The sequence below is a fragment of the Cibotium barometz genome, chromosome 65 (genome assembly GCF_041138505.1).
Source record: "Cibotium barometz isolate CiBa-2024 chromosome 65, ASM4113850v1, whole genome shotgun sequence".
NCBI classification, from domain to species: Eukaryota; Viridiplantae; Streptophyta; class Polypodiopsida; order Cyatheales; family Cibotiaceae; genus Cibotium; species Cibotium barometz.
The window spans coordinates 29,169,169-29,181,524 of record NC_141110.1 but is presented as its reverse complement, the minus strand read 5'-3'; the positions used below and the strand labels follow the sequence as shown (position 1 = coordinate 29,181,524).

The 12,356-nt window shown below is 42.6% G+C and overlaps 1 protein-coding gene across 1 annotated transcript; it reads right to left on the bottom strand.

Moving 5' to 3' along the window:
• Positions 1-4,493: 4,493 nt before the first annotated feature.
• Positions 4,494-8,205, bottom strand: LOC147603151 (GDSL esterase/lipase At3g26430-like). Its single transcript, XM_086797174.1, has 5 exons — positions 7,659-8,205; positions 6,734-6,928; positions 6,394-6,560; positions 5,873-6,143; positions 4,494-5,094 (listed from the first exon to the last, which is right to left on the bottom strand). Exons 1-5 carry the CDS (start codon positions 7,951-7,953, stop codon positions 4,826-4,828), a joined length of 1,197 nt encoding a protein of 398 aa, XP_086653300.1. The 5' UTR covers positions 7,954-8,205; the 3' UTR covers positions 4,494-4,825.
• Positions 8,206-12,356: the final 4,151 nt, after the last annotated feature.

Here is a 12,356-nt window from a genome sequence, read left to right as displayed (position 1 = left end):
GTCTTGGAGCAAGACCCAACATCCCCTACCCATTCACAAAGAAGCCTTGCTTTGAGACTCTGGAGCTTTATCTTGGGAAACACACAGCCAGACAATCCCCATCCCAGGGATAGAGGCATGGAAAACCGACCCGAAAGAGAGCCCACGCCGCCTCTAGATCATAGAACAGAGATAGGGCAAAGTGAAAGTAACCAAACCCAAACTAATCCCTCTAGTCTGGGGAGCCATGCTTGCCCAACAAGAATGGCCGATTCATACCAAGTCCAAAGACCAGTGCTAAACCCTAGACAAGAATCAACTCACCATGCGCTCGAGACGTCCTATGAGAGAGAGAGGGCCTACTCGGCCCTATCATATCAGCTTGGGGCACCAATGTACTGCAATACTAGCCTCATGGGGCATACCCAGCATACCATATGGTGCCACATGAAGCACAGCCTAGGGCACCAATGTACTAGCAGTACCCACCTCGTGGTGGAAATACCCACGATATCATATGGGACCATATGAATCACACCATGGTCCTCCCATAAGACAAGGACCCCCAATGGTTTATTATCCACCCGGCCAAGATCCCCCACCTATCGTACCCCAACCAACACCTGCTCCATCCATGGCAAGGTTAACCCCTAAAATGTTACGGATATCCATGGCAATAGGGAGGGGATAACTTCCGGCATCACACCCCCAACACCAGCTCCGCCTGCACAAGGGCCCAAACAGGAGTGGAACAAACCCGCTAACATCTCTAAGCTGATTGCCAAGTTCAATGGAACTGGGAACCCTATACCACACTTAGAGATTTTTATTTGGATTTACGAAGCATTCAGCCATGTGGATGATCAAGTCAAGGTAAGTGCCTTTGGCCTCACCCTCTAGATGGAAAAGCTGACCAATGGTTAAGGTCCTTGAATACAGAAGATAAGGCCACCTTCAAAGCCTTGAAAGAGGCCTTCAAAGTTGGATACTCCCATCAAGGAACCTGATGGAGTCCCATTGAGCAATTACACAACATCAAACAAAAGGATGGAAAAACCATCCGAGACTACATCAACAGGGTAAGGTATCTCCACTCCAATTTTCCGTCTCATGAAAAATCCCTTTCACATCTTTAACTTTCACGTAACTAAATACCACGGGATTTCGTCTCACGGAAATCCCCTTCACGTAACAAACTCTCACGGAAATCCCCTTCACGTAACAAACTCTCACGGGATTCCGTCTCATGTATTTAACTTTCACGTAACTAAATCTCTCGGGATTCTGTCTGACGGAAATCCCTTTCATGGGTTAACTCTCACATAACTAACTCTCATGGAAATCCCTCTTCACGGCCAGCAGTTTCACGAAACTACCAATATCTTGCACCTTCACACTACATCATTAACATGTTCAATTAACACACCTTGTTTATTGCTCCTATACTAACACACTTCTCATCTCAACTAACCATTTCACCCTAATTTTAAAAAAAAATAAAAGAAGAAAAGAAAAGGAGTGGTACCTATCTCACCAGTCTGGAGACTGATTTTCTTTTCATGTATAGATGTCAGTCTCAGACACCGAAGCCGTAGAGACCTTTGCAGTCACCCAGGCCAGCACTATAGGCTCCCCGGTGAGTTAGAAGAAGAAACCGACGTGGGGACCAAAGATGAACTACTTGGGCCCATATGCCCAAGCCTTCCATGGAGCCATCATTAGCAAGGAGATCCATATGGCCCATGGAAAGATAGCACTGCAATATCATAGCCTGGAGTGCCTCCAAATCTTGGAAGAGGCAGAAGTAAAAGAAAAGCTGGAGAAAGTGGGCCTAGGCATAATGGCACAGCTTCTCCTAACAAAGAACATCAACAGAGAGCTCTGTGCGAAGTACATCAAAACTTATGACAAAGCTACCAAGCGGGGCACAGTCATGAAGGCTGATGGCACAATAGAGCAGGTCCTAATCATAGAAGAACTAATATGTGAAGCTCTACAGGTACCACCACCAGTCAAAGTACACACCCATGCCTTTGACAAGATGCCCTTGGATGCTATGCTGAAGAAGAGTTCGTATAACTCCAATGGGGCAAAGTATGAGAATATTCAAGAAATGAGGTCATGGAGAAAGCATGCAAAGCTATGTCGTTGATCATGCAGGTGAAGCCAGTGGACCGCTACAACAGGGTCCCACTGAACAGGATTGCTAAAGTCCATGAAGAGAAGGAAGAGGACTGGGTGTATTACATACATAGGGAAATGGAAAACTATCTCAAGGCTATTGACACAGGTCCTCAACCATGTGGATGGTGTCTTCCAGCATACATGCATGTCACGTTCGAAGACATGGTGGACATAGGGTTCTGGCATTCACACTCAGCATTCAGAAGAACCCTCAAAAAGCTTCAGTCACGCCGAAACTTCTACCGTCTCATGAGTTCGGTGACCAAGTCTTTAGACTTCGGTGACAGGTTCTGAGGAGGACAGAACCTACATCAGGTAGGAGGGGATGTTAATCCCATTTTGAATTAACAAGTATGCTCCTCAAATTAAGGACATTAATAAGTGGCATGAAAAGGCACTATAAAAGTTGTACATTATGAGATATTGGCCACCCAAGGCCTTAGTTAAGTTTTGGGCACCCAAGTGTGAATAAGGGCTAGTTGTATATAAGGATTTTTCTCATAATGAAAAGACACAATCCCCCTTTGTGCTATTGAGAGCTCTTCCTTGTGCCTTTTGAGAGAGATTAATTCTTCATGGATTAAGTAATGAGAACTACATTTGGCCTTAAACTTTTACAAAATTTGTTATCTTTCATTTCTCAGTGTTTATATGTGAATATGATTATCTTCACATTCATTTACACATGCACAAGTAGGAAAACAAGGGGGTTCTCTTTACATGCAGTGCAAAAACTACAACTGCACTATAGAAATACCAATTACAGTTTTTGTAGTGTATGGAAGGGGAACCCCCTATTTTTTTGTTACAGGTCTAGCTTGACTACTGGCTTGGCTACTAGGGCTATTGTCTCGGCTATTATCCAGCTTCTAGCCCAGCTACAGATCCGATTGTAACCGAATCCCCATAAAACCAGGCCAGTAGTATCCGTGCATAAATTTTGGTCCATGCAAAAAATAATTATACTTGCTCGACTACAAGCCCACCTCAGCCTCCATCGTGTTGTAGTGCACCCTTCCAAGCTTTTGAACTCAGAACTGCTAGCACTATGGAAGATCCTCTTACAAGATCTATAGCCATCACAGTCTTGAAAGTACACCAAAAAACAATGCCTAAATCATTCCCTATGCCACACTATGCATATGAGCTCAAGGCCTTTTTCAAGCAACACATAGAAACTTCAAATATATTAACTAATAGTCCCATTGAGCTCTATAAATACATCATATCACCCAAAAGAGTCATAGGATGCCATGGCTACTTATAAGCATTCTAAACAATGCCCAAAATCACCTACTTTGCCATGTTAAAGCTACACTTAGTTTATCTCTACACTTGTGTGGATAAACCTTTTTAACCCATCCAAATGTATACACACATACATACATATATAGATACATATAAACATCCATACATGCATATGTACGTACACACGCACACACACACACACACACGTGTATATCTTCAATAATATAATAAGGCATATAGAAAGGAACAATCTTTGAAGGCAGTATAAGAGGTTAAGGGGACTATAGCTCCAAGAGGTGAATACCCCATGTAAGAAATAATGCATGAAAAGTGAACTTGTATTTTTAAAATGATTCGTTTTTAGGTGATGTGCAGAAAACAAAAGTCTATGTGCAACACAACTTTTTTTAATTCATATTCAACTCTAGTGGTGTGTAGTTGTAGTTATATGTTGTTTTTGGAGGCCGAGGAAGTTTCTTTTTTTTTTCTTTTATGATGGCAAGGTAACATCTCATAAAAAGTATTATTTAAGGTCGTTATAGTGTGGGTTTATATAGCTTCATTCTCTTTTTCTTTAATAACTTAAACTAAAGAACCTCTCTATCATGTTCTAAGAATCAAAGTTTGTAGTGCATGTAAACTTAGAACATGAACTTTATTTTCTTTCCTTCTAGCAAGAAAGCTTTGAATATGTTATCTACTTACCTACTTATAAACTTGGGTTCTCATAATAAAAGAACACACACTATAATTAGGCACCGAGAAGTCCATGTCATTTTTAAAATTTGACTTTGATAATTCTTCTCGTGCTTTACTTGCATATTCTTGTTTTGGAGAGTTTTTGAATTACCATAGTACTTGATTTAGAATAGGCCTTACCAAGTAGATGCAAAATCATTTAAAACTTCCAAGATTGGTTCAATGAGCAAGTTCATTCTTGATTGCACACATCAACATTAGGAGAAACACTTGGATTTCCATCTAGTTTAGGACTTGTCACACATGGGAATAACTCCAAGTTACCAAATTGTGATAAAGTAAAAGTGTAAAACCTATATCAACATTTGATGTAATCTTGTAGAGCCATAAAGTACCAAGGTTTTGCAATTGATTTTATTACATCTCACTAAAGTCCCTTTCTCTTTAGAGATGGAGACCTTGATCCTAAACAATGCACCGAGAAGAACTTACTATTTTCATATAAACAAAGTGAAAAAAAAAGAAATTTTAAAATTGTAGAGAGAGAGAGAGAGAGAGAGAGAGAGTTTTCTCTCACTAGTTAATGTGTGTGTGTGTGTGTGGGGTGTGTGTGTGTGTGAGAGAGAGAGAGAGAGAGAGAGAGAGAGAGAGAGAGAGAGAGAGAGAGAGAGAGAGAGTTTTCCTCGCTAGTTAATGTGTTCTCATGAAAGCCCATTTAAACAGTGCTAAGATGGGATGGGCAAAGTTGAGAGAGAGGAAAGAAAGGATGGAAATAGGAGCCAGACAAAATTTGACGAGCAAGGACTTGGTTGGCATGGTCGGTAAGATGGACCCCATCCCAATTGACATAGAGTGATGGATCCACACATGAAAGTGCTGTGAGATATTGTCCATGCACATGGTTGCTAGTACCACATTGCACACCATAGTCATAGTTGTGTTGGCCACCCACACCACAGCATGCACGAGTTGCATACTCAAACCCTGTCACAAAAGCATTTTATGTTAAGCATTCAGAAATCATGCAACATCTAATTTGTGCATAAAGATTGGACTTGTTGTTTGTTAACCGTTTGGGAATCATTCTACATGCCAATTATGCATAAAAAGAAAGGCCTTAGTGGCATTCCCAATTTCGCATATTGAGAAATAAAAAATCAATCTAGGAGTATCTTGTTGGTATGACGGAGGTTAAACCTTCATGATGTCCTTTTTCTAGCTCTCTCCTAAGTGGGCACATCCCTTCTAATACTCTTCAAATGACTTGTTTAGGAACTCTTCTAAATATATACCCTATCTATGCCATTTCTCTCTCTCTCTCTCTCTCACACACACACACACACACACACACAAAATTAAGTAGGCCTTTCTTAAGTTCCTTAAGATATTCTTCTCTTTTTACTTTTTCCTTCTTCGTGTTTCCTTTGAAGGTAGGTTGAAATGGATGGCAAAACAGGTGACAAACATGGATTATATGTTAGGAAGGCTAGGTCCAGAGAACGGAATCAAGATCATAGTACAAATATTGTTTTTCTAATGGCAAGGATTCTATATAATGTTACTCGAGTGCTGGTTTTAGGAAAGGCGATGTGAAAAGGAGAGAAAAGCAAGAGGTTCACGTCTTTACAGAGAGATGACGGGTCCTTGCGTGCATAGTGGCTCAAAAGGAAACGAATCTTTTTTGTTTTTTAAAGGGTAAAGAGGGGGGGCAATAATAATGATGGGATTATTATATATAATAAAGGGTACACGATGCTCTTACCATATCTGCGCGCATCTTGGACCATGGAGTACTGGATGTCGTAGGTGTCGACGTAAACGAGGGTGGCACCCGGCAGCTGCTCCTGCAGGAGGGCGAGCTGCGATTTGAGAAGGCGGTTGTAGATGCGCACGGCGTCGTTGTAGGGGCGGGCGCAGCCGTGCTCGTCCAGGTCCGCCTCCGTGTGTGGGTACCTCGTCAGAACGAACGGCATGCACCCCTGCGGCCCCACGTCCATCACCCATATCGTCTGCGCCCCTTCTTCGCGCAGCTCCTGCTCTCATCAAAACCACCACCACCCCATAGTGTAACTGAGCTAGTTCTGATCGATAATACACTTAATTGAACCCACGATAATCATTCTAACCAGTTGAGCTCAGCACACACATGGAAACCATGATAATCTTGATCAATAATCACATGGAAATCATCATTTATTAATCTACACACACCAACACGGAGAGAGCCAATAGCTGATTTTAAACAACACATGGAAATTATGATTTCTGTTAATTGGTCCTCACCTTCACCGCATTGCTGATAGAGTTCACCACTCCTGGAAGGTAGCTCTTGATCTGCTCAGCATTCATCTTCAACTTCATGTAAGCGTAGCTAAAGTCATTGCCACCGATTTGAATGATGTAGAGCCCATCGGTGAATGCATTCATGCGGGGTAGATAGTTTCTGCGGCCTGATTTATTGCCTCCCTCCAGGAAAATTAGCTCATATAATCAATCAAACGTAGTCAAAACATTACGCTTTCAGAAGGTATTTGGTGGTGATTATAATTAGTAGTCATGATTATCTCTTGATGACTCTGCTAATGTGGTTAGTTTGAAGAAAGGGGAGGAGGTCGAAATGCACCTTTTCTCTCCAAAACTATGGAGACCTGCTCTTTGAAGACTTTGAATTGATTGACTTGAATGTCGAGGGTAAAAGGGCTGATGAAGAAGGTGTTCTTGGCAGTTGCCCCGGAAGAGGCGAAATTGGCGCCTTGGGTGAAGTTGGAGTCCACTGATTGCAAGAAAGGGCTAAGGAAAGACTTGCCAAGCCCTTGTGCTGCATGCAGATCAACCCATGCCAAAATTAGAGCTAGTAGAAATTACCTATATTAAGCTGCTATTGAGCTTCATACTAGAAATGACGGAGCTCGTGTATGAGTGTTAAATTTTCAAAGCTTCATACTTAACTTTAAGCATTTACTTCAGACAACGGATTAAGTACTCGATCTATTATACCCTAGCACAAGCATGAAAAATGTGATAATCAATATGTCCACGCTGATGGTAATACTATTATGATATTCTGTACCTTAGACTTGCCACAATAAAACGGATACTTAAGTGACGATTGTAGCTTGGACTAGCGAGGGAATGGTAGCTTAGCACGGTTAATCTGACAATTGAGCGTGTAATGTAGCTTGGATGAACAAGGGAAATGTGATAATCCATGTCTAATTATGCTATAATGTAGCTTGGATTAGCAAAGCGATTAACGTGATAATCTATATGTTGAAGCTTAGAATTACGTGACAATGTAGTGCAGCAGCTTAGAATTAGCTGCAAGGGCAAATTATGTGATGAAGAAGTGTATACTGTAGCTTATGATTAGCAAGGGAATGTGATGATGAAGCGTACACTGTAGCTCGGAATTAGCTGCAAGGGAGATGTGACAACATTGGTGTAGATTGGAGCTTGGAATTAGCAAGAGAGATGCGATGATCATAATTAGAGAAAAAATTAGCAAGGAAAATGTGATGATGATTAGACTGTGTAATATATAAGGTTACCTAGGAAGTCGATGAGGAGCCTCCCATCGCTGTATCGGTTGGCAGGCCTGTGGAAGTACGTCTCACCGTATGGGAACTCCTCAGAGAGCGTCTTGAAAGGGAAGGAGACATGAATGCCGCCTGTGTCAGAGGTAGAGTCGCCAAAATTGAAGATGGCTGGAAATGCACACTTGGACGCCACTAATGGCAGAATTGAGCAGCTCAAGAGCACTGTGATTGTGAGAGATCTAGCACAAATTAGGGCCATTCTCTTGCTCGATTGATGAAGCTCATGATCCATCAAGGGGAAAAGCATGGTGCAGCAATCCTAAGCACTAGCAAAGTCGAGTAAATGAAGGAGAAAAAGCTAGTGCGTGCATTAAAGCGTCTTAATGCGCTTTTGTTTGCGACTTGTGTGGCTTGCCAAGGCAGTGATTCGCGCTTCCAACCTTGTTGAAGAAGGAAAGCGGGAAAGAAAGAAGGATAGATCATAGAGGGGCTAGCCGCAAGCTATTGACAGAGAGGGCCGCAAACAACAATGCTGCATGTTTGTTTTGTGTGTGTGTGTTGAGAGAGAGAGAGAGAGAGAGAGAGAGAGAGAGAGCAATGAGGCAACTAGCGTAAACGGTGGTGAACTGGCCAGCACACAAAAGTATACAAAAGATTCGTGTGAAAAAGCTATGCACGTGAAACCGACCGAACCCTACATTATTTTCTTCACGAATCACAAGGCCTGCTCTCACGAGTCTCTCTCTCTCTCTCTCTCACACACACACACACACACACACACACACATACAGATACACACACACGCGCATACTCTGACATGCATCATCGCTCACCTGGACGCAACAAAAGAAAAGCTGGCATACCCTGCTGGCCCTAGAGAGATATAGAATGTAGAATCACTTGCAACCGACTTCTCTCTACCCATAAGAAGGATGCAAAATGTATAGGATGAAAAATTAAAATTTCATGTATCATCACCACCAGGGTCAAAGATTGTTGAACCCTCTAATACATTATGAGTAGTTTTCTTCTTAAACCCTCGAATACATTATGACTCATGAGCCTCACCAAAAGGCATCTCTACCAAGGCATATGGCTTGACCTCTAGAATCTAGATCATGTGCCTTCCAACGTAGTGCAAATTTTGAGTGCTTTTCCAAAGTAATTAAGTCTTTCCATGCTCCTATTGCCTTTCCTTGAAGTGCAAATTTTGAGTGTTTTCCAAAAGTAGCTAAGTGTTTCTATGCTCCTACATAGTAGTCTTTGCAAATAAGTGATACTACATGGTAGTCTTTACAAATAAGTGTGATATTAAAATGAGGACAACCATGAATGCTCGTTCACTTATTAGCATTAATAAGACTGCTACTTGAACTAAATGAGAGCAAGCTCGGAGCTTCATCTTCCCCAGTTTCCCGCCTTTCTTTAAACCTGCATCGAAGACTTTCCTTCTCCTCGGGCGGTTGCCCTCCCAAGTGCATGGGCACTGAGTGGAGGAGCCCGTCCCTTATCAGACCTCAGACATCATCAGCTTCACCTGCGAGATCAAATCAAATGCTCAGCAGTCACATTCCCTTAGCTTTACCTTCAACCTCCCACCAAGTCCTAATCCCGCACTCAAACCCTTGGAAACCCAATCCAGAAGAACAATGGAGTGGAGAAGCCATCATTGATGCAGTAATGGATGAAAACACCAGGCTGGCTCAGGAACTAAAAGAAGCCAAAGACCAACTTCAGCACATGAAGAGCCAGGAACAAGTCAAAGAGCCCTCCCTCATGCTAGCAATAGAACCTGCAGCAGCAGCAGCCCAACACCAAGCAACAACCAATAACACCACACCAGGTATTTCCTCTACCAACACTGTGCATGTAAGCTTACCAATAGATCAGGTCAGAAGCAAGGTTGAAGACTACTCAGAAAGATGCTTGGTCGGACTACTTTTTGGACCAAGACCCTCTAAGGAATCAATGAGAGCATGGATAAGGGAAAGCTGGACACCTCTGGGAATAGAGGTCACCCTAACTCAAGCTCTTGCCAAAGGCTATTACTTATTCTTATTCAAAGAACCAAGTATGGCAATGAAGGTTATCAGCTCAGGGCAATGGATGTATAGGCATCTCCCCTTCTGTTTCATGAGATGGACAAAGGACTTCAATCCTGATGGCCCCAAATCCTCAGCTTATCCAGTGTGGGTAGAACTCCCAAACCTCCCCATTCACCTGACCCCATGGATCAAAACCATATTATCTCCCCTAGGTCAAGTCCTTGGCACCAAAGCTGTATCTGATTACAACCTTGCTTGGCACCCTCAAGTTCTAGTAGAGTTTGACCTTTCCCTCCCTCTCCCAGATGAGATTGCAATAGGGTGTGGTGAGTTCTCTCATATTCAGCCAGTTCTTTACAAACACCTTCCCAACTCCTGCTTCCACTCTGGAAAACAAGGTCACCTTATCAGGAACTGCCCCATCAAATACCCGCAAATCATCCTTCCTCAAGTTTCTGAAAGAAAATCCCCCCCTAACCCTAGCCAAGCCCCAGGCCCTCAACCTTCTAATGAAAACCCAAAAGAAACAGAGTTCATCCAAGTTAATAGAAGGAGACCTCCTAACAGACCCAAACCCCCTCAGACCTTTCTCAAGCCCGACAGGTACTCAGTTTTAGCCTCTGTTCAAGACCCAGATGGTAGAAGAGAATGAATGTGTAGAAAGCACCCCTATAAACAAACAGAGGCTAGAGAAGGAGGTTGACAACCTGGATTTAGTGGATATGGACACCACAGTCATCCCAGCTCCTGAAAAAAGCTCCAAACCACAAGCAGGTAACTCCAATAACATGGAGATAAGCAAAGAACTCAAGAGGGGCAGAGCCCACCTTGGAACCTCCACCCCTCAGTCTGCCACCAAAGGAGGTCACAACAAACCCCCCAACAAAAGATGATGAAATACGCAAGCTTCAACGTCAAAGGACTTTCTGACCCAAAGAAAGCCCTAGTCAGACAATGGTGTAAATCCAAAGGTCATCTGGATATCATCACTCTAGTGGAGATAAAGACTTCAGGTGAGGAGTTGAACAGAAGGCTATACTCCATCTCCCCTGATCACTTTTGGTTATACTCTTTACACACTCATGGAAGTGGAGGCATAGCAGTGGGCATCCATAATGACTGCATCCAAGGCCTAGAAGACTTTCACATTGATATCAACAATCAATGGATAGTAGTGGGCATCCATAATGACTGCATCCAAGACCTAGAAGACTTTCACCTTGACATCAACAATCAATGGATAGTAGTGCGCATGAACAACCTCACCTTTGTTGGAGTGTATGCTCATGGCCCACAAAAACAGAGGATTAGAACATGGAACTCTCTACTAAGGCTACAAGCACCTGTTTTGATTATGGGGGACTTCAACATGGTTGAGACCCTCAAGGACAGATTCAACTCCAAAGGTCAATCCTTGTTTGGAACAGAGAAACAAACTTGGGAAAAAGTTAAACACAAGTTCAATCTGCAAGACTTGGGGCAAGAAGGTAGCTTCACATGGCAAAACTACTCCTCTGGAGAGCTCTCTAGAAAAGCCAGATTAGATAGGTCTTATGCAAGTGGTGAAATATATTCTAAATACAATAGGTGTGAATGCTCAGTTGACTTTACAACCTGCATATCAGATCACTACCCCATCATCACTACCATGGATGATCAAGACAACAGACACAAATCTAGCTGGGTCCACACAGACCCTGAACTATTTAAGCTGCCCCTAGTACAAGAAGAAACCAAACACATCTGGAATTTCTTCTTCAGCAAAGCTTGGAGTCTTTCAGTTAAGTCAACCCAAAACTTGCTCAAGCAGGTCATAAAGGAAGTTACAGCTCACAGATCCAGCAGACTAAATAAACTCCAAGAGCAGCTTCAAGAACAAGAATCCTCCTCTGACCCGGCTAATGTGAATCAACTCAGAGCCAAAATTAAAAGAGAAGAAGAAATTTCCCTCCAACATACCAAGCTCTTTGTTGCCAAGGAATGGTGGGCAGGAAAAATTGACAGGCCTTGCCCTAAAATATTCAAAATGCTTAAGGTCAAGCAAAGGCAAGAACATATTCCCTTGCTCAAAAACAATGATGGTATCCAGGCTACCAACCACGAGGAGAACAAAGAATTCCTCACTGACTACTTTCACAACATCTTCCAGGAGGATGGTCCTCCCTCCCCAACCAAAACAGCTGCAATGGAGGCTATCAAATCAGCCAGAGCCAAAACTATCCCAACCAATATAGCCTCTGAATAGGAACAGGACATCACTCATGATGAAATCAAAGATGTCATCTTCTCCCTCAAAACCAAAAAGAGCCCAGGTGAGAATGGACTTCCTTCTGAATTTTTCCAAACTTTTTGTGATTTGCTAATAGAACCAATAATCCAGGTGTGGAAAGAATCTATGAAATATGGAGCCCTGCCATCAAAAATCAATGAAGGTCTTATCAAGCTCATCCACAAAAAAGGCCCCAGAGAAAACATGGGTAACTGGAGACCTCTTACAATGCTCAACAGTGTGTACAAAATCATTGCCAAAGCCTTAGCCCACAAATTATCTAAACACATGAAACTCTGGGATAACCAAGGAACAAAAAGGGTTTATCAAAGGCAGATATATCCTGGATTCCATCATTGCCTTATGGAAAGGGATTGAATATGCAGAAAAAACCAA